This window comes from Neofelis nebulosa, chromosome 17, assembly GCF_028018385.1.
Source record: "Neofelis nebulosa isolate mNeoNeb1 chromosome 17, mNeoNeb1.pri, whole genome shotgun sequence".
Classification (NCBI taxonomy): Eukaryota; Metazoa; Chordata; class Mammalia; order Carnivora; family Felidae; genus Neofelis; species Neofelis nebulosa.
Genome location: NC_080798.1, coordinates 55,824,439 through 55,847,801, shown reverse-complemented (window position 1 = coordinate 55,847,801; position 23,363 = coordinate 55,824,439). Strand labels below are relative to the sequence as shown.

At 43.9% G+C, this 23,363-nt stretch overlaps 2 protein-coding genes across 3 annotated transcripts in view; one reads left to right on the top strand and one right to left on the bottom strand.

Moving 5' to 3' along the window:
* HSD17B2 (hydroxysteroid 17-beta dehydrogenase 2) overlaps positions 1-15,708 on the bottom strand; it is an 86,401-nt gene extending 70,693 nt beyond the window's left edge. Inside the window, exon 1 of the mRNA XM_058706668.1 lies at positions 15,296-15,708. Coding sequence (XP_058562651.1) covers positions 15,296-15,560 — 265 coding nt within the window. The 5' untranslated portion in view covers positions 15,561-15,708. The remainder of the gene's footprint in view (positions 1-15,295) is intronic.
* Positions 1-23,363, top strand: part of SDR42E1 (short chain dehydrogenase/reductase family 42E, member 1) — a 59,510-nt gene that overhangs the window by 15,649 nt on the left and 20,498 nt on the right. The window contains exon 1 of one of the 2 annotated variants that reach the window (XM_058706664.1): positions 15,321-15,416. The exons of the other annotated variant lie outside the window; for it this stretch is intronic. The gene's annotated coding sequence lies outside the window, so the exon portion shown is untranslated. Of the gene's footprint in view, positions 1-15,320; positions 15,417-23,363 lie in introns of those variants that run through there. 2 annotated transcript variants of the gene reach the window in all.

Genomic DNA, 23,363 nt, shown 5'->3' with positions numbered 1-23,363 from the left:
AAAAAGCATTTGACAAAATTCAGCATCCTTTCTTAATAAAAACCCTTGAGAAAGTCGGGATAGAAGGAACATACTTAAAGATCATAAAAGCCATTTATGAAAAGCCCACAGCTAACATCATCCTCAATGGGGAAAAACTGGGAGCTTTTTCCCTGAGATCAGGAACACGACAGGGATGTCCACTCTCATCGCTGTTGTTTAACACATTGTTGGAAGTGCTAGCATCAGCAATCAGACAACAAAAGGAAATCAAAGGCATCAAAATTGGCAAAGATGAAGTCAAGCTTTCACTTTTTGCAGATGACATGATATTATACATGGAAAATCTGATAGACTCCACCAAAAGTCTGCTAGAACTGACACATGAATTCAGCAAAGTTGCGGGATACAAAATCAGTGTACAAAAATCAGTTGCATTCTTATACACTAATAATGAAGCAACAGAAAGACAAATAAACTGACCCCATTCACAACTGCACCAAGAAGCATAAAATACCTAGGAATAAATCTAACCAAAGATGTAAAAGATCTGTATGCTGAAAACTGTAGGAAGCTTATGAAGGAAATTGAAGAAGATAAAAAGAAATGGAAAAACATTCCATGCTCATGGATTGGAAGAATAAATATTGTCAAAATGTCAATACTACCCAAAGCTATCTACCCATTCAATGCAATCCCAATTAAAATTGCACCAGCATTCTTCTTGAAGCTAGAACAAGCAATCCTAAAATTCATATGGAACCACAAAAGTCCCTGAATAGCCAAAGTAATTTTGAAGAAGACCAAAGCAGGAAGCATCACAATCCCAGACTTTAGCCTCTACTACAAAACTGTCATCATCAAGACAGAATGGTATTGGCACAAAAACAGACACATAGACCAATGGGATAGAATAGAAACCCCAGAACTAGACCCACAAAAGTATGGCCAACTAATCTTTGACAAAGCAGGAAAGAATATCCAATGGAAAAAAGACAGTCTCTTTAACAAATGGTGCTGGGAGAACTGGACAGCAACATGCAGAAGGTTGAAACCAAATTTCTTCTTTTGATCTTATTGTTCCCTAGAGCTAATCTCCCATCCTGCTCCTTGCTTTTCCCACCAGTGTTCTCAAAACTCCACAGTTGCCCACTAACACCATCTCCTCATTGTCCTTGCACTGGGGCTTCTTCTCATACCCTTTACTGAAACAATTCTTTTCAATCAGTACTTCCCAGGGCATTGAATCCAGAGATATCTTGTCATCTCTTACAGTCTCCTCCATATTGAATGTCGTTTATAACTCTTTCTCTTGGAAACTTTCTCTTCCTTGGAACCCTACAACATTGCAGGTCTACCTCCCACCTCCTATCCTGTAGATTTGGGTGGACTCCACTGCCCAGCTCCCTGTCCTAATCTCTATCTATACTTTTCTCTCATGGGTCATTTTAGCTTCCAGATCTTCATTTATCACACCTATGTGGAAGACTAACCTAGTTGTATCTCCAGTCGTGAGTTCCTTCTTGGATTTTAACCTTCTTTCTCTCGGACATCTCTGCCTGGATACAACCTTGACATCTCAAGTTTACCACGTCTCCAACAAAAGGCTTTATCTTTTCTTCAAAGTCAACATCTTCCCCCTCAGTGTCTCAAAAGCCATTGTTTCTCTTAGTTGTAAGAATCATTCTCAGACCCTCGGAATTATTCTCTACATTCATTGGTTCATGAATTCATTCCTTGAGGCTGTTGTGAGCACCATGCTTTATGTATTGCTGCCTTCATGGAGTTCACAGTCCATTTGGCCAGAAAGATGGTCAAAAGGAACTACAAGAGGGCTTGGATGAACATTAGGGGTGGGAAAGTCTCTTCTTCTCTACTTAGATCCAAGGAGCCAACAAGTCCTCTGAATCTTCCACCATAAAGTCCCTATAACTCACTGATTGTTCTCCAAACCCATGGCCTCTGCTGTAGACTCTTGGGTGGACTTCTGTCTTCTCACTCTGCTACTTCTCTGAACTCTTACATGTCGTACTGCCTTGTGACATCCTGGTTTATTTCTGTCTCCCCCACTACACTGGAAGTTTATTCAATGTAATGAATGTGTACTGTTTGCCTCTGTATTCCCACTACCTGACACAGAGTGCTCAGGAATTATTCATGAAATAACGAATGAATGGATTCTCATCCCCTTCCTACACGACCAAAAACATTGTAAAACTCAACAACACACAAGGTAAGTTTGAAGTAATAACCTAGAGGTAGCCAAGTGACAGCCCCAGGGCACAGCTGGGAATATTTGGAAAACAATGACTGACTGACTCCAAGAGCAATGAGAAGGCATTTTGCATAGGGCACTAATGGCTTCTCAGTGGAGACATAATAGCCTTGCTACTAGAGAGAAGCCCTGGGGAAGTTCCTGGTTGTTCAGTTCTTAGGGTTCTCTGGAGCTGCCAAGGCAAGCCTCTCTGGGCGATAGAGTCCTCTTTTTATTGCTGAAAGACAGCTTTACTGCAGGACCCTGGGTCTGAATGTGGAAGCCAAAGATACTTGGGGCAGCTTCGCATGTCTGAAATATTTGGCAGTCATGGCCCCTTTCCCTCAGGGGGCATACCTGTCACCCCTTGCCTTCACTGCTTGTGTCATCCCTTGAATTACAATAGGAATAGAATAGCCTGCATTTGAATTCTAGCACTGCTGCTGACTTATTTTATGTATACGTATAGACCTTAGTTATGTGATCCCTCGAAAGCCTCGATTTCTTCATCTCTAAATGGGATTGGTAACATTAATAGGATAGATAGTAACAGAAATTATCTCATCCATCCCTTGATTATGGTTGTTCTAGAATACGCATATTGAGCATGTTGTCAATATTCCTACTACTTTTTGAATACTTAAAGCTTTTCATATTTAAAAAAAAATGACCTATATGGTGTTTTTGAGAATTAAATGAAATTAGGCACAGAAATACTGGTCACAGTGCCTGGCATTAGGAGCCCCTAATAAAAGGTAGCTCTTAGTAGCCCAGTAGAATAATTACCCATGCCATCAAAGTCTTGCCGTGCTGATGTTACCTTATCTAGTTATTAGTTTGTTTGTTTTATGTCTTCCTCTGCTAGAATTAAGCTTCATGAGAGCAGAGACCTTGTCTGTCCTTACTGCCCATTGTATCTCAAGTGTGCCAATACCAGGAGGCACAGAGAACTCCCTTCACAGTCAACACAAACAGGCCAACACCATGACATATCATAGTGAAACTGGCAAAATACAAAGGTAAAGAGAGAATTCTGAAAGCAGCTAGGGACAAACAGGTCTTAACCTACAAGGGAGACACATAAGGGTAGTAACAGACCTGTCCACTGGAAGTTGACAGGACAGACCTGTCCACTGAAAAATAGTCTATGTACTGAATAGGAAAAATCTGCAGCCAAGAATCCCTTATCCAGCAAAGCTGTCATTCAGAATAGAAGGAGAGATAAGGGTTTTCCCAGACAAACAAAAAGTCAAGGAGTTCATGACCACTAAACCAGCCCTGCAGGAGATCCTAAGGGGGACTCTGTGAGTGGAACCCTGCAAGGGACCAGAGACATCACCACAAGCACAAGAAAGAATGAAACCTACAGATAACACAATGACCCTAAATCCGTATCTTTCAATAATCACTCTGAATGTAAATGGACTAAATGCCCCTATCAAAAGACATAGGGTATCAGAATGGATAGAAAACCAAGATCCATCTATATGCTGTCTATAAGAGACTCATGTTAGACCTGAGAACCCCTGCAGATTGAAAGTGAGGGGATGGAGAACCATCTATCATGCTACTAGATGTCAAAAGAAAGCTGGAGCAGCCATACTTATATCAAATGAGATTTTAAACCAAAGACTACAACAAGAGATGAAGAAGGGCATTATATCTAATTAAGGGTCTATCCATCAAGAAGAACTAACAGTTGTAAATGTTTATGCCCCGACTTGAAAGAACCCAAATATATAAATCAAGTGTATGCAATAGACAATCAACAAGCAGTTATTGAAGCGTGAACTGTGAAAACAAGCAGCTGTGTCTCCCTCCACAGCTCAGGTGGGTCACACACCCTTATCACTTTCAGCACCGCAATCCCCACCATGTCTCATACATGGATGGAGACTCAGAAGAACATGTGGCTGCCGAACATTTTGCCCAACGCAAGATCTTCATAACCCAATGCCCTCAAAAGACTCTCTATCCAATAGAAAAACTGAAAAGACAACTCAGAGGAAGGGTCAAGGCTGAGAAAAATCAAGGGAGAAAATTCAAGAGGCCAAAGTGGTCACATAGGGAACTCTCAGATGAAGCCAGAGCTCAGCAGAGCAAGAACCCCAGGTAGACATGACACAGAACCAAGGGTCTCAATACAAGAGAAGCCCTACTCACCTGTAAGAAAAGCATCTGTAGGCAAAACCCCAGATTAGACAGGCCTGCAGGAGCCAGTTAACCACAAAAAGAGGACTAGCCAGTCAACAAATGGTCATAACACAAATGAACAAAGGAGTAGGGCACCATTGAACAAGGCCAGTGAGGTGGCATTCATGAATGGTACAGAAGGCAAAACTACCAAACTCTTATTTTGTTCGTCTCCTTACCAAGAGGATTATTAGACAGGACAAGATGAGGAAAAGGGAAAAGTCATTATGTTCCATGAAGCATCTACTATGTGCCATGCAGCATATATATATCATAATCTTATTTAATCCTGAGAAGAGGTACCAATCATGATTCATATTTTATAAATGAGGAAAATTTGCCACAGAGAAGTGAAGCAGCTTATCCAAGGGCCCAGATCCAGTGAATGGTCTAATACTCTCATTTAGATATTGTGCATCTTGGGGCACCTGGGTGGCTCAGTCGGTTAAGCGTCCGACTTCGGCTCAGGTCATCATCTCACAGTCCATGAGTTTGAGCCCTACATCAGGCTCTCTGATGACAGTGCAAAGCCCACTTTGGATCCTCTGTCTCTCACTGTGCCCCTCCCCTGCTCATTCTCTCTCTCTCTCTCTTTCTCAAAAATAAATAAATGTTAAAAAAAAGATATTGTGCATCTTAAGAGTGAAGCTTTGTATATGTATTTTTGTTGGGGGAAGGCGGAGGCGTTGGGGGGGAGGAAGTTGTGGGCAAATAGCTGACCATTGACTCCATTTAAGTTTGCAGTCAAACCTCCCTGGACCTCTGTCACACAAATTGCAGTTTTGAAACAGCATCCTCCATACAGAGAGCTGGTTTCCAGAGCCTAAACTTAGGGGGAACACTTCTCCACTTCCTATACTTCCTTCAATATGGAGAGATGTCTAGCAGTGTGATACTCCTGGCCCCTGTCTCCTGCTCTCTTCTCCCCTGCAGAGGTAGAGCAAATTATCTGCTGAGATTGACAGAATGGGACAAGAATGTATCAGTCAATGCAAAGATCTCTTCTCTCTCTAGCCAAGGAGCCAAAAGGACAATGCAGAGCAATTCGCAAACTCACCACTTCAGAACAATCAGGACTGAGAAGTAGAGGAGAGAACTCCAGAGGCTAGAGTGTCACATGGAAACATTCCACTCTTCCTCATGACATTCTGGCTGGCAAAATGTCTATAATATTGAGCTCTGCTGGCAAAGCTGTCTAATCCACATCCTACCCTGTGGGCGAGGTTTAAGACTTTTCATCTCTGCCTTGAGTGGGCATGGAGCATCACACATCCAAGACACTTTTCCAATGCTTTTTTTTTCAGAAATAGAGCCAATGTCTCCATCTCTACCTGCCTTGCTCCTCTAGCCCAATCATTTCGGAATTCAGCTGGGAAAAGGGGTTATTACCGACCGACCCTGCTAAACAAAGCAATAACATCTGATGAAGAACCTTATTCTGATTTCACTTCCCCTCATTAGCTCCCATCTGGTTTGTTGCCCAGAGACCAAGATGGTACATGATGTGAAGTCTGAGTCAACATCTCAAAGGAATGTCAACAAACTGGAAGTGGTCCAGGGAAGGCTGAGGAGAATAATGAAAGTTCTGGAAACCCAGTCATGGGAGGAATGGTAAAAGGAATGAGATTTAGTTCAAAGCAGATTTGGCTATGATATGATACAGTCTCCACATTTTTCAAGAGCTATCATGCAAAAGAGTGTTTTAATTAGATTGCATGACTTCAAAGGACAGAACTAAGTGCATTGATGGATGTTCCAAGGAGGCATATTTTGGCTCATTAGAAGGAAGATATTTATAACTATTAGCATTATATAAGAGTGGAATGGTTTTCCTGAAAATGTAGTGGGCTTTCCATCACTGGGACTATTCAAACAACCTCACTGGATGAAAGGGATGATCCTGAAAAGAGCACTGGGAGATGATTGGTTGTGTAAACCTCACAGTGGCAGAGCAGGAGGTTTTTCCCCCTTCCCCCCTCTCCCCCCGCCTCCCCAGAATCCCAACTGACCTGTAATGAGTGGAGTGGGGTACGGGAGACCCCTTGCATGTGACCAAACCCTGCCTGGGCAACAGGATGCAGTGGAACCCTACCCACTACACTGTTGTCCTATAACGATGTCCCCCTAAGATGACTTACTGGTTTACTATCTGTGTGTGGACACACGCTTCCTGTGGCTCATTCTACAACTTCTCTCAAACTGTAAGTGCGAAAAGGTGTGGGTGTTGGAAGGGAGGATTCTAAGGAAGTGAATTCCTATCTCATATTCCAGGGTCTGTTGCAATCATGCGCACTCTCTTTCTTCTCTTTCCAGAGTTGGGGGGCTCTTTTAGCAACCTTATCCTCTGACTATCTGATCAGCACCCTGAGGCTGCCCTGTTTGGCTCAGTGCCAATCACCACCTACAAATGGTCCTTTATGTGTGTTGTTTCATTCCATCCTGGCAATAATCCCAGTGAGATCAGTCTTATGATTAGTTCTGTTTTACAGATAAGGAAACTGAAGTTCAGAGAGGTCAACTCACTTACCTTAGTTCAGAAAGCTAGTTAGTGGCAAGGTATGAGTTGATAGCCAGATCAGTCATGGTCTTGAGTGTGTAGTCTTAACCACTGCACCCTACTTCCCACCCCGAATGACAGTGACCAGACCTGTAGGTGCCCATATGTTATGGCTCTGTTTTAAGAAAGAAACATAAGTTTGGTTTTGTTTCTAATCACTTTCTTCATGATGCCCAGGTTTGCTTTGACTCTGTAGGCCTCAGGACTTTAGTAGACATAAGTCTTTAGAATAGAATTCAATGAAACCCAGTCCTTTTCCAGTGTTTCAACTGACATATCAGAGTCTCTGACCCATAAAAGTAGAATTTGGGTTCTTTCTATTCAGTCTAAGACAATGTTGGGCACTGACTCAAAATAACTTGCCTCTGGCCCAGGACCTTGAGTCCTTTGCACACAAAGGGAATTCAACACAAGGTTCCTAATGGCTTCTCTTCTTGAATTTTAGAATTGTTTTCCAGTGGATACCTATCTTTCCAATGTTCTGTTTATGGCACAAAGTCAATGGGAGTTGGGGTTTCTGAGCACAGAGGAAGAATCTCATGATGTGAGGGAGTCAGGGAGCACCAGAGTATTGCATGTAGTGAATCCTGTGTTAAAGAGGAGATGCCACTTTGTGACGACGATGGTGGCTGGGATGAAAGTCCCAGGGGTCCCTGGATCATTCAACCTGGACATGTTCCCCCAGTCCACTCCATCATTGCTCCCTGCTTACTTTGCTCCCATCTTGTCTTCTTTGGGACCTGGATTTACTGATTTCTTTCATTCCAGGTCCTCTGCTTATCTCTGTCGGGCTCAGTGTAACAGAACTATCTGAACCATCTACCCATTAACCTGATGCCTCTGGCCTTGCCTCAGAAATTTTTCCCACACCATGTCCTCACACATACATATGGACACCCTATGATCTAATCTAATTCCTGACTCTGAGAGCCTAGCATCAAACCCCGAAGTCAAGAAGTTGGATGATGGGGCAAAGGAATGCCACCTACAAAGTGTTCATCTTGAGGAGCATAAACAGAGGATTCCGAAATCTGCAGAGTAATTAAGGTCTAGATACTGACATAAACAAATGGACAAGGCAGCTATGGCCTTGAGGGTGTAGACAAAGATAATCTTTGATTATTTTTTTCAGATAAGAACTTGTTTGTACCTGGAATCCTCTGAAAACCTCAGGTTTTACCTCCCTGGCAACTCTTGACCTATCTTAAATGTACTTTTTTTTTTTTTTTTTTTTTTTGTACCATGCTTGGATAGCTTACAACTTTTAGAATCGCTAATCGGTATCCAGAACTTGCCTTGGAACTTGGGGAGTAGAGAGGTAGCATATGATATGATCTCCATCGTCAAGAACCTTTGCACACAAGAAATTTGGACTTTATAGAGAAATAGACGGATTTTAACAGGGAAGCATGGACTGGTTAGCTTTGTATTCTAGAAAGGCATGATTCTGGCTGCAGGATGAGGATAGAGAAAAGAGGGGCAGGGATAACAACAGAGATGCTGTTTAAGAGCCCACTTGAGAAGCTTTGAACACAGGGAGAGGCAGTAGAATGGTAAGGAAGGGAGAAATTCAAAGGCAGTGAAAGGTCACTGAGTGATGAAGAAAAGACTCATTGGATGAGATGATGCAAGAAAAGAGAGTCAAGGAGACTCAGTTATGAGTCCAATTTCTGATTTGGGTGGATTGATGGGAAGATTCAAAGGTGGCTGTGACTTCTCTGACTTGGGCAGATGGGTGGGTGGTGATTGCACCATCAACAGATTAGGGAGTGCTGGGCTGATGGCAGGATTTCAGGGATAGTTTGCGAGTGCATTCGGGGACAGGTGGGCTCTTGGACACCCAGGAGGAGATACTGAGGAAGGAGTGGGTATGAGCTGCAGAGTGCAGGAACCAAGTCTGGGAAGGACACAGAGACTGATCATTGCCCGAATACAGGTGGCACGGGAGCCATTCATGGAGACTGCTGGAAAGTGTGAGGTGTAAAGGGATCCTAATGGGGAATGTAGGGAATCTGGGAATCTGGGACAGCTGGCATCTAGGGACTAAACCAAGGAAGACGAATTTACGAAGAAATCATCAATAAGGGGAAAAAAAGCACCTATAGAAATGGGAAGGAGGTAGGACAGACAGAGTCGGCGGGAAGGCAGGAACCAGAGAAGTTAGGAAGGGGGAAAGGATTAGAGGAGAACACGTTCTCGTGACTGGGACACCAGGGACCCTGGGGAGAGCAGTTTCAAGAGCCCGGTCAGGGCCAGAGGATGTTCTGTCTGTGCCACATCCTAGCTAAACAGGAGCATGCTCTGAACCAAGTCATCACAAAGCCCTGTCCGGAGCAAACCATTAAGTCACTGCCGAACAATGGGTCCTCCAGAGCTCAGCCATGTCACTCTGTCCTTTCTACACAGGTGACCCTAGCAAAAAGAAGTGCCTAAGCAAGTGGGCGGATTGGGACAATGCCATTGTATCTGGCCAATGACCACAAAAGGGGGAGTGCATTACACCAGATTGGTTTGTTCACTGATGGCTCATTCACTGGTTGACATTGTATTGGTTCTAGTAATGTGCTCAGAGACTGAAAAGAAGGACATGGTCATAAGAGACACCTGGTTCCTGCCTTCAAACAGCTTACAATACAGGGGGGTGGGGGGGGGGGTGCAGACTTTCATTCCGTCAATCAAAACAAGACATCTAGAATGCCTAACAAGGGGCCCCTAGGTGGCTCAGTGGGTTAAGCGTCCAACTCAGGCTCAGGTCATGATCTCACGGTTCACAGGTCCAAGCCCCACGTCGGGCTCCGTACTGACATCCCTGAGCCTGGAGCCCGCCGTGGATTCTGTCACTCAAAAATAAATGAAACATTAAAAAACTTTTTAATTAAAAAAATATTTTTTAGTTTAGAATGCCAAAAAAATCACCATTCCAACTTTTACAACATTACCTGAGTTAGCAATACCTTTTTATGCTTCTCTGTAGAGGGCTCATAAGGTTTAAACTGAATGATAAAACTGGATGTGTGCTCGTTTTAAAAAATTCGGTAGACTGGCTGGATTATAGGCTCACTGCTGACTGTACTGACTCCTTACTATATACCTCAGGGACCTCTTCTCTTGCAGCATTAACCATAGTTATATGGTTCATGTTCCCCAGTCTCCTTCTCTAACCCCAACTAAGGACTAGTTTTTCATTTCCAACTGCCAGTGGCTTTTCACCTGCACTGCCCCCTCACTGGCCTCAAAATCAAAGCTGAAGTCAAATTCACCATGTGGCATCTCTCAAATCATCACCCTTTTCAAACATCCCTCTCTCTCTCCGTGGCATTTGTATCTTCTGTCCTCGGCATCTCTTGCATCCACACTCAACTGCCAACTTCTGCATCAAGCAGAATCTTGTGTGCAAAATGCATCTGCAACATTTACTTGCTGATTGAATGAACACCTTTTATACCCAGGACACCATGGCTAGTTAATAACACTGGTCATGATAGTGGTTAAGAGCATGCTTTTTGGTTCAGGTGGGTCTGATCTGGTTTTAGCCTACCTCTGCTACTTAGTGTCATGGTGACTTTGGACACATAGTGTCCTTATTTGCAAGATGTAAGTTATTTGAGTTATTTGAGTTCAAATATAAAATATGAAGCTCTGAGCACAGAGATGCCATTTTTTAATCCCATGTTCCACTGTCAATGTTTATCCATTTTAGTAATCTGTTAAATCCAAAGAAGCCCAAAGCCCAAGGGGATACTGACTGTATTCCATTTTAGAACCTTAATTGGACTAATTAGGAAGTCCCAGAAGGGGTCACTACCCACCTAGGACCCTTTGTTTGGAGCATAAAATAAGGACCTCTACATAAAACAGATCCTTCTTCCAGCCCTTCATTCCATCCCCATTGTGCGCTGTTTTGAAAATTCCAATTAAAAATTATCCAACTCAACAAGTTTTAACAAGTGCTAGTTGTGTTCTATAGTAACTGCTTAACCAATTGGCCTGGAAAACCTTCCTATTTTCCCTCTGGAAAGCTACTTTTTAATCCCTAATGAGGTCCGTCTGTTGTCAAGCTTTCCCCAGCCTCCTGACACAGGAGCTGCGCCCACCCCTGGGCTCCAGGCACTCGGGAATCCTCCCAGAGACATTTCCCTGTCCCATTGCACAGCCAAGGTTAGGTATGGCCACATCTCTCCCATCAGACTGCCAAGCCCTCTGGGTGTGTTCCCTGCACACAGTAGATACCGAATGGAGGTAGGTGGGGGAGACTGGAGGGGCCAGGATGAAAGGCCTGAGGGCAGAAAACCAAAGTTACCTTTGCATTTCTACCAAGTTCAAAGAGTAGGCTGACAAGGATAAGGCACCACCTCACAGGAGGAGGAGGAGGAGGAATCCAGGGAATGTGAGTCAAAAGTCAAGGGAAACTGAGAACTTTGATCGCATCACTTGGCAACATAACAATTGCACGGTCTTTATTTTTCTTCCCCCATTGCTTCTGGACAATATACAACACATAGTGAACACTCAGTTCATGTTGTTCGAATAAACAAATGAATGTTTCTTCTCTCCATTTCATTGTCAGCCTTTTCCTTTTTTCTTTTTGTTGTCTCTTTGTTCTACCTAACCCCACACTTAAACCTTTCCCCTCACCACCTGATACACAAAATCACCTCCCTCTTTTTTCTCCTCCCCCTTTCCTTCTTCCTCTCTCTCCTCCACTAATGCCATCTATAAGTGTGTGTGTGTGTGTGTGTGTGTGTGTGTGTGTCTATCTATGGTCATTTCCAGTCTACAGAGGAGAAAACAGAAGTTCAAAAGTCCAAAGATGGATACCAACGGTCACACAGCTACTAAGAAGTATGTAACAGGTAATGTCACACTACTCTAGATCCCTTGGCCATTTTTGTTAGCTCTAATCCATGGATCACTTCACTGTCAGCAGGCAACATGTTGCCCCCAGATACTAGAGCTCACTTTGCCTGTGGGTGGCCCCGGAAAGCCACAAGTGGTGGAAATTTAAGCCTACCCTCCTCCCCACCTCAGAGGCGGGGGTGACAATCTTTAACTAATGACTGACAGGTGTGAGGGGATTGGGACTACAGTTCCCTGGCCCCCAATGGGGACAGCCTGGCTTCTTCCCCTTGCCCGTCCATTTTCCAGACCCCAGGACCAACGTTCCTTGGAAACGCTCCCAATAAATCCCTTTCACATAGATCCTCATCTCAAGCCCTGCTTCTGGAGAACACAGCCTAAGGCAAGCTAAATGCTGGATTCGAATCCAAGCCCATCGGACTTCAACATTTTCCCCACTATATTGTGCCTGAGATGCTGTTGCAGTTGTTATGGGCCCGCTCCTCACGAATTTCACCGCCATTTAAAAAATTGAATGGCCAGTGCAGCTTCAGATGCCTTGAAGACAAACATGACATTTCAAAAGCTCTGTGCTTGCTTATTTCTTCTTACTATAATTATATGTCTCTGAAACAAAAGATGTTTGAATGTCTTAGCAAAATGAAATGAGGGACTCAAAGAAAAAAGTTACTTATTTGAACTTCTCCTTGTAATTTTCCTATCTCTGGGCCCATAATATCCTAAAATAGACTTCATCCTTTTAATGTGCTCTCTTCTTAAAATGTTTTCATTATATGAGGAATATAACTGCATTGGAGGAATTCTAGGGGGAAAACAAATCCAAGTGCTCAAATCCAGCCATTCACAATTTCCTTCCAGTGTTTCCCTACCCCTGTGCCGTGGGTACAGATTTATTCAAACACCTGGATCCCCTGGGTCTCCCGTTAACCTGGTTTTCCATTCTGTGACACAGTCCTGTGGTTTTCATCTTTTTTTAAAAAATTTTTTTTAAAGTTTATTGAGAGAGAGAGAGAGACAGAGTATGAGCAGGGGAGGGGTAGAGAAAGAGGGAGACACAGAATCTGAAGTAGGCTCCAGGCTCTGAGCTGTCAGCACAGAGCGTGACGTGGGGCTCAAACTCACAAACTGTGAGATCATGACCTGAGCTGAAGTCGGACGCTCAACTGACTGTGCCACCCGGGCGCCCCATCATCTTTAATGCTCGTCCATTGTAACACCCGGAGGATGGACCGTAACCTGTCACCATTCTTATTACTGCCCTTGATATTTCATGATTGTAAACTTTGTGAATATGCCGTTTTGTTTGGCGCCTACCCTTTTACCATATTTCCGATTATTTCTTCAAGAGAAGTTTCTAAATCTTAAATTATCAGATAAAGAAATAAAATGTGTGGCTTTTGATACACACTGCCACATTCCTTCCTCCCCCTCCCCACCACACTAAAATGTGCATCGATGTGTAACATAAGCCAACCCGAAACAAAGATTCTTTCAAGTCATGGTGACTTATTTGTTACTGAGCTGTGGTCTTACTAGACGAATTCATTTTACATTTCTCCACTTAGTACAAAGGTCTTGAAACCTTCTCTCGAATGACACTGAATCTATGGCATTCCTCATGAGAAGGACAAAGAATTCTTAAGGGGACATTTCATTCACCCTTAAATGGACATAGCTCCATTCTTAATTCTAAGGTTTCTAATTGCTAAGCATTTCACGGAGAGATTAGTCACTGGGCTTGAGTTCCTAATTGAATCAGTCATTTTACACGCAATGAAACACAAGTCAGGACATTTCAATGGCTGATGTAGGCTAACTGACTTGGATGTGTATCTTGTACATTTCTGTATCCCTACATCTTCGAAAGCAGAGGATAAAGAACATTGATAAGATAAATAAGCAACAGAAAATTCCTGTTTTATCAGTTACCTTGAAGTTTGCCAGAGTCCCTAAGGTTTAATATTTTTATTTATCAGCCTGAGGAGTCCTGCTTCCTGAAATGGATTTTCCAGGAATATTTAGACTTCCAAGAGATCATGTCCCATTAGCATCAACCACAGCATCACTGTTATATATATTTTTTTAACATGCTTAATGGTTCTGTCTTTTTTCACACAACTGGGAAAGTACACTAAATACAAACCTGGAATTATTCTGAAGAGCATGGGTACTTGTCACTATACACAGAACAGAGACTTTTAGACTATGATAACAGCTTTTCACCCAGCCGACCCTGAAAATTCAAGTGAAAGAGTGGGAAACCTATCCAGTCTTCTAGAGGCATGATTCCAGGGGATAGTAGACATTCATGTGGATAAACGTCCCAGTGACCAACTGTATTTTCTACCTTCAATCTGTTTGGGGTTTTTGTTTGTTTTGTTTGTTTGTTTCCATTGAAGAAGCCTGTTTTCCATAGCACTCCAAAATTCCAACACGTGCCAATTTACATCTTATTTTAAGAGAGAATTTCACTACTGGGTTCATGTAAAAGGCAAAATGGACCATTTTGAGTCCATTTCTCAGTAAATTGAGAAGGTCCCTGATTGGCTTTCATGCACACCCCAAATTTGCCTTCATCCCAGCGGGTCACAGCCTCAGGGTGATAAACTCCCCGCAAGGGATTCCACAGCGGATGCCTCACCTTGGCAGGACTTTCTGGGTCAGGATATCGGTGGGTAATCCTAATTAAAGCCCCATCTGAGCTCTAACTTCACAACCAAACAAACCAGTTTTACAGCACAGAGGAATCTAATTTGGCCTCACACTTGCAGTGGAAAAAGAAACACAAAAGAAAAAAAAAAAAAAAAAAAGCTGGCAGCTGAACTAACAAGCTACTGCCTTCTGGACACACTGCCAACTTGATCCGATTAAGAAACATTAGCCATCTAATGACAGATTTGAAGACAAAAGGCTCAGATGAGATACGAGTTTCTTGACAGCAGCCAGGCAAACCGCAAAATTTCATCCTAGGTAAGAGTCCCTTCGACATTTAAAAAAAAATACAACAAAGAGCAAGGAGAGGCTGACATTGCAAGTTTCTTGCACATTCTAAGGAATAAGATCCCGAGTCTAGAACACAGCCAAACATTAATCTGAGAGTAACGTTCCGTTTCAGCCTGAAGAAACCTATGGAACTTTCCTGTGTACAACGAAACACACGAAACACCGCTGGTCTGCAGATGCCTATTTAGCCTGGGAAATGAGCGAAATCACAGCTTAGGCGCATGTCACTTTCCCGCATGTCACTTTCCCAGTCCGTCTTAACCACTGGCCCCTTCAAGAGCATCTCGTGAAAAAAGCAAAGCAAAACACTGTAGTGAAAGACACTTGGGGATGCCCTTTCATTTACTCCATGCCAAGTATTTTATCTGGAAACCTACTTTGAAAAAGTGACGCTGAGGCGAGGCAAATGCCAGATCCTGCCCTGAGTGAGAGTTGCAGTGCTGTCCGCTTACCTGTGATCAGCACCGCCTTTTGATCCACAGGTAAAAACTCGTGGCCAGATAAGTAAGCAGACATGAGGAAACAGGACAGGGGGAAGAAGACACAGCCCCAGAAGAGGGACAGGCTGAGCAGGTAAGCCCCTGCCCAGAGGCCCACCAGGCAGACCACCTTCCTCCCCACCTGCCCCGGGCTCTTCTTGAGTTTGTAAAGAACTATTCCTCCCAGTGCTGCGGGGACAGCCAGGCAGAGCCATGCTGTCTCAGAGAAGGTGCTCATTCTCAGAAACGCCCTGCACCTTTGTGTGCTCAGGACCAGCGAGACGAGTGGGCAAAGGCTGGCTGGAGGCAGCCTGGGATATATGAACAGAGAGGCAAGGAGGGAGGGGGAGAAAGGAACCCCGGCACGCTTCGGATGAGCACGGATTAAGCACACTCACGCAGGCATGTATTTCCTGGTGGGTCATTGAAACCGGGGAGCCGATCCCTATAAATACCAGACCTCTTCCCATTCAGCAGCTCCCCCAAGGCCACCTGACACATGGAAACAACACATGACACGTAGACGTACTCACCCACAACACACACACGTTTTTTTCTTTTCCGTGACCTCTGGAGAGATAACCAGGTGGATAATAATTGACAGAATTCAATCCGAACAGTGAATAACAAGACCTTTAGTTCACAGAAAAACTCTTCGCCGGCAGGAGCCGGTGGTGTGACTGTCAAATTCTTTTTCTGACTCGGGCGTGTGTGTGTGTGTGTGTGTGTGTGTGTGTGTGAACGCAGGCAACCAGAGAGGTCTGGAAGATCTGGAAGGGGAAGGCTGTCCTGAGTTGGCATTCCTGCCATCCATCTCCCATCTCCGACAGGCTGAAATGTTGAATGGAGAGGAATATAAAATCCAGAGGAAGAGATTCTTGGCCGATGTGCTGGTCTTGCCAGAGGGGAGGCATGCCAGGCAGAGATAAGAGCAAGGCTAATACAACCACCACGGTCACTATCTATTGGTATTTATTTGTGCCAGGGGCCACGTTCCTTCGCCTACTTATCCATTCATTCTTCGCTGAGATCCTTTCCTCTGCCGAGCTCTGCTCTAGGCATTGGGACTCGGCAGTCAGTACCCTCAGTCTCTTGGAATGTAATCTCCTTGCGAGGTAGATTCTGTTTTTTTTTTTTTCAACGTTTTTTATTTATTTTGGGGACAGAGAGAGACAGAGCATGAACGGGGGAGGGGCAGAGAGAGAGGGAGACACAGAATCGGAAACAGGCTCCAGGCTCCGAGCCATCAGCCCAGAGCCTGACGCGGGGCTCGAACTCACGGACCGCGAGATCGTGACCTGGCTGAAGTCGGACGCTTAACCGACTGCGCCACCCAGGCGCCCCTAGATTCTGGTTTTGTAGTGGTTTTACAAGAGAGGACACTGAGGCATAGAATGTCAAGAGACTTGCTCAAGATCACAAAGTGGGAGCATCAGGCAGCCTTGTTCCAGCGGCTCTGAGCCCCTCTACTGCCTGCTTTAGGCAAAATATAAAAGGCAATCAGTATATTATGTACTGGTCCCTCCCTGTTTTAGCCTTGTTTGAACCTCAAAAAAACACTTCAGGGTGGGTATTACCATGCTCATTTGCAAAGAAGAAAATTGCAGCTGGGAGAGATACTTTCCTTTTATAAGGGCAATGGTACCTGACCGCACCATGACTCACGGGCTCAAGAGCCAGCTCTCTGGAACCCTGACACCCTACCAACCACCAGTAACGATGCCGACAGCCCCAGAGGGTGCCACCACTGGGTTGGGCTTGGGGCGTGTCTTCTGTGTGCTCGACACCTGGCTGAGAGGCCGGAATTCTGATAAAGACTGGGTGTTGGCATATCCAGAGGGATAAGAAAATATCTCACTTGGGGGGTCAGATTACCTGTTTTCAAATCTCACCTGAGCCCTGGCACTTAATACGTAGAGAGTCGGGTGGGTGACTCCACCCCGATAGACCCCTTCTCAGCTGTAAAATAATAAAAATACCGAGGTAAAGGCACTTAGCTCATCCTGCCTGGCACACCAGAAGGAACCCCAGAAATGCTGGCGATTCGTGCTTTTTATCAAGAAAGGAAGAACTTCAGGAGTAGGATAAAGTGCCCAGGGGAATATATACTCGTCCCCAACTATGGCTGAATATAGCATGTGCTGAGGGGCCAGGAGGAGGACAAGGACTCCAGTCACGGGTGACGTGGGGGAGGCAGGAGGAGTCTATCTTGTATGGAGGTAGAGAGAATTTGGGACAGGGAGTCGGGGAAATTGTCTCTGATCTCAGATGAGCCTTGCTCATCTGCCCTCAGCCCGCCCAGTTGCGAAGGCAGTGCTCCTGGGCTCAGAGCTATCTCCAGGCACAAGGGGACCAGGTGGGAAGCCATGACTTGTGGACCTTATCGTATGGTGGAACTGGGTGGGGTGGTGACAAAGCCCTTACAGGGGTCTTATGTGGGGCAACGGCACCTCCTGTCTGCCCTCCCAGCCACACAGACACCTGCGGTGGGGAGACGTTGCTGGCTCCAGGCCAGGAAACAGTGGGGTGAGGATCTGAATTCCTTGGCTGGACCTGAGATCTCCTTCTTTCCACACACCCAGCTCCCTTCCGTCAGCCATGTGCATATCCCAGGTGCGGGTGCCTCCCCGGGCCTCGTGGCCTCACCAGCCCAGGAGGATTCAGTCAGGATAGCTGTGATGTCAGATAGCTTTCTAGGTGAGGGTGAAGGATTGGTTTTGGCTCTTGGCTGGGGCCCTTGGCTCTTTCTCAATGGCTCCCACACTGGGGCTGGGGCTGAGCACCCTGGTGGGTTTCCAGATATGTGCACGCCCACCAGAGATGAAGCAAATCTTCTCCAGGTAGCAGCCCCCAAGGCTTCTCAGCTGCTCAGTCCTGGGGCTCCATAGGGGCGGGCCAAAGCTGCCATGACATGGAACTCTAGGTAAGGATGTTCCTTGCCCTCCGACAGGGCCGGGGGTACACATATCAGGAGGGTGAGTTGTAAAGCCTCATGGAACTGAGTTCACATCCTGACTCAGTTACTTCCTAGCCTTTCCGTGAGGCTCTGTTTCCTCTTCTAAAGAAAGGGAGCCCAGCCCTAGGGTTGTTTTTAAAAGTGAACAACATGAATCTTGCATTGCACGTGGCACTAAATAGCCACGGCGCACTCTCAGACTCTTAGCCCTTTTCACCTGGGCAGGAGGAGAGGTTCCTGCCAGCCTTCTCTTCACTCATTTATTTCTCCATCCAGTTCGCCACACAGCAGGTCCCCTTGCCATCCATCTGACACGTGCTTAAATGTCACTTCTCACCTCCCAGCCTGAGTATCTTCCATCACCACCATATTCACCCCTTACTTGCAGTTAGCTCCATTCATAATTCTGAACCCAGATTGTTTATTTTTAAAATTGTTCTGTCTCAGGGCGCCTGGGTGGCTCAGTCGGCTAAGCGTCCGGCTTCGGCTCAGGTCATGATCTCACAGTCCGTGAGTTCGAGCTTCGTGCCGGGCTCTGTGCTGACAGCTCAGAGCCTGGAGCCTGTTTCAGATTCTGTGTCTCCCGCTCTTTGCCCCTCCCTCGCTCACACTTCCCTCTCTCTCTCCCTCTCTCTCTCTCTCTCTACCTCTCTTTCTCTCTCTCAAAAATAAATAAACATTAAAAAAAATTTTTTTAATTGTTCTGTCTCCCCCGATAGACCATGAATGAACTTCATGAGGGCATGAACCTAATCTGGTTTTTGGGTTTTATTCCCTGTGCACTAAATGCCTAGCCTAGTGCCTGTCCCTTTGCATGTACTTTATTTACATTCATTAAAAGAATAAGGAAAGAGCAAAACTCTACAGAGTGCCTTCTGGGTGGCACATTCTGTACCGGCCATGGAAGAATTCAGCAGTGAGTAATATGGATCCAGTTCCTGACCTTGGCATATAGCTACTGCAGGAGCCGTGACTAGTGGGGCTGGATGGTGGGGGGAAAGGAAGGATTTTAGCCAACTGGGAACACAGAGGACCACAGGGTCCTAGTCCAACAGAGGGCTGTTCTGCCTCTGAATGAGGACTTCCTCCATCTGGCTGAGCTGATTTGTATCTCCTTTTTGTCCCCCTCATTTTGTTTTAGAGCTGTCCTTGAGGCCATCCTTGCTTGGAAGTGTCCCCCCCCCACTCTTTTTTTTGCAAGTTTATCCTTAGCTTTCCTAAGGGAAGGAGGCATTTGGATCAAGTTGTATTCTTGCTGGGGTGCCTGGGTGGCTCAGTCCGTTAAGCGTCCGACTTCGGCTCAGGTCATGATCTCACGGTGCATGGGTTCAAGCCCCTCATGGGGCTCTCTGCTGACAGCTCAGAGCCTGGAGCCTGCTTTGTATTCTGTGTCTCCTTCTCTCTCTGCCCCTCCCCTGCTCATGCTGTCTCTCTCTGTCTCTCAAAAATAAATAAATATTTAAAAAAAAATTTTTTAAGTTATATTCTTGCTAATGATGCCAACAGGTCAATGTGCTGCTTCCTTCTATCGACAGAGGTGCCTTTTGGAAGGCACCTTCTGAAGACAAGATATCTTACCCAAAAGAGAGGATTTCCCACCCTGGGCCAAAGCAAACAAACAAACAGAAACATTGCTGAGAATCCTAAAATGAAGACTTTCTTAGAATCCATGGCTCTTGAGTATAGAAGGGAATGTGAAGAAGTAACTTCCCATTGGACTCTGTCTGTAACATCTCCACTAAGTGGTCATCTTGTCCACAGTCAGTACACCTGTGATGACAGGCACAGCAAAGCCTTTGAAGTCTGACTTTCCAGTTCTCCTCAGGGCACCCATGTGGTTCAGTCGGTTAAGTGTCTGACTCTGGATTTCGGCTCAGGTCATGGTCTCGTGGTTCGTGGGTTCGAGCCCTGCATGGGGCTCTGTGCTGACAAGTGTGGAGGCTGCTTGGGATTCTCTCTCTCCCTCTCTCTGACCCTCCCCCACTCATGTTGTCCCTTTCTCAAAATAAATGAATACACTTAGAAAAAAAGAAAAAAAAAAGAAAGTTCTCCTCTAGACCAAGCTTGACCATGGTACTTGTCCTTTCTTTGTCACTTGGAGTCACATAGACTGCATCTAGTTCCCACTTCTTTCAACTATTTGAAGACTGCTTTCTTCCTTTTCCAGGTTGATAGTCCTCATTTCTCTTAACTGCACCTTATACACAGCAGAATATGGTGCAACGTGCCTGAGGCAGCCACATTGTTCAGAGTTCAAACATTTAAAAAATCATGTTGTTGCAATAGCTGAAGAACATGTCGTTTTGGTGAATGTAACCGGGGTGGTCTTGCTGGTAACCCAAGTTTTGTTGTGGTTCTTACACTTTTAGATGATAAGTAATGTTTTAAGTGTGGATTTGGAATTGTACAAATATATATCTCATTCTCCGTCTCATACTGTCAGAGGGTAAAACACCAGGAGAAGACAACCCGAAGTTGGGACTAGATCAAGTTGTTCTGTTATTGACATGTGTGGGGAGAAGACGTCTAAACTGCACAGTTATCATTAATTCCAAATAGGTCTATATCTTATTTATTTTATAGGATTACAGGGCACCTAATTTCTTCTAATTTCTGTAGATGGATGTTTTTTTAAACCATTGTTCTTTCTAAACTATATGCTATACTATATATACGTATTTTTTTAATGTTTATTTTTTTGACAGAGAGAAAGAGAGAGAGAGATGGGGGGGTGGGGTGGGGTGGGCCGAGGATCCAAAGCAGGCACTGTGCTGACAGCAGAGAACTCGATGCAGGGCTCAGACTCACAAACCATGAGATCGTGACCCACGCTAAAGTCAGACACTTAACCAACTGAGCCAACCAGGCACCCCAGGCTATGCTATATTTTTAAGTATGTCTGAGCTGCATCCCCCATGTTTGATATGTATTATTTGCATTATTGTTCAGTGGAAAATGTTTTATTTATTTACTTTACTTTTAAAAAATTATAATTCAAGTTAGTTGACTGAAAAATATTTTATAATTTCCACTAGGATTTCTTCTTTGTTACATGGGTTATTTAGAATTGTATTTAATAATTTCATATGGGAAATTTTAGTGATATATTATTGCACTTTCTAGCTTCATTTTACTCAAGTTGAAAAACACATTATGTGTGATTTCAGTCCTTTGAAAAATCTTCAGTCTTACTCTATGGCCCATCACACAGTTGATTCCTATAAATGTTCACATGTGCTTAGAAAGAATGTATATTCTGTGGTTGGTTCCACTGTTCCATGCATATCAGTTAGGTCTTTCCCACCTCTCTGATTTCAATTGTTCTGTATTCTTACCTTTCAGATATGTCTTTTCAAAGCAACATGTACTAGGCACTTTTTTTTTCTTTTCCAGTATAACAATCTTTGTCTTTTAAGTAAACAACTTAGTTCCTTTACATTTAATATAAGTATTGATATGTTTAGCTTGAAATCTTTTGTTTTACTGTTTACCTTTTGTTAGTCCCTTCTATTCTACATTACCTTTCTTCTACTTTCTAGGCTTCCTTTGAATTAATCATTCTTTGTTATTTTTCCATGCTCCCCCTTCATTACCTTGACAGTTGTGCACTCTTTGTGATGCTTTTAACAGTTACTTAAATGACTTCTCACAGACCAACGTGACCTGTTATTTTTGCTTTCTTGGTATATACCTCATGCCAGGACCTTTGAACACTTGTACACCGCTCCCCACCATCTGGATGTATATGGTATAGTTGTCGTAATCCCACAGGATGTTTTTATATTTGTTTTATAGAGTCAACATTCATTTATATTGTCCCACAAAGAAGTTACTCTTTTGCGGCTTCTCATTCCTTCCCATATCTCCACGCTTGCCCCTGAGATCACTTTTCTTTAGTATAGGTGCTAGTGATAAAATCTTTGTTTTTGTTTTTCTGAAAATGTTTTCATTATCCATTTTTGAAGGATGTTTTCACTTCAAGAACATAGAATTTCAGGTCATCAGCTGTTTTCTAGCAGTATTTTGATGGCTTTGAGGAGATAGGTGTTATATTTTATCTGGCTTTATTGGATAAGCTCTCAGCAAGAGAGTTGATCCTGTTTATCTTATCAGCCATTAACAGAAGCAAAGTTCCTAAGTCTTTTTTAAACCATCTGGTAAGGCTCAACTCTCCCTATGCTTGTAAGATATTTTATTTGTATCAAAATGGAAACCCTGTTAAATTTGATGTTATTAAGATTGGGTCCACTACTCCCTCCTCCTAGCAACACATCATGGAAGAATCTAAGTGAACCTTCTCATAGCTTTATAAGTGTAAAAGCAAGGCATTTCATAAGATATTCATTCATTCACCACGTATTTACAGTGTTCTTACTATGTGCCAGGTGCTGTTCAAGGTATTGAGAATACAATGGTCAGTAAAATGACTTGGTTCCTGCCCTCAGAGAGGAACCTAAATTCTATTTAGGGAGCAGACCAGTAAATAGACAATTACAATATAGCTATCAGAGACATACCTCAGGAAACCTTCTTTCAAGTTGATATTAATCATCTGACATTTCTGTATCTTGCCAATAGTAATATCAAAAGTGACCTTGTCAAATCCCTTACTGAAATCCAAAATCAGTGTGTTTATTCATTCCACCAATCAGTAGAGGAATTCTAATATGAAATATTTATTTATTGATCAGTCATGTTAGGTCCCAGTAACTGTTGATTCCTCTTCTAAGATTACCCAAACCATTCTTTTTCATAAGACCCGCGATGAGAATCAGTTCCTCTCTCTTCCATGGTTTTCAGAAGACATTTTCTTTCTCTTTTTGAAAAAGACAAAAATTGGGAGCATAGGGCTTGCAGAGCTCAGAACTGCTTCTCGGAGTAATTAATCCATGAATATGCCCATGACATCGAAGGTGTTTGTAAATAAAATCCAAGTCTGAATTTTAGCATTATAGAGAAAGTTATCCTACCTATAAGTTTAGAAGTTTTTATGTTGCAAAACTCTTCCTGTGTAATCTTCTTAGAAATCTTTCATGTGATTCTTGCCAGTAATTTCCTGGGACTGTAACTAAATAATTGGACTGC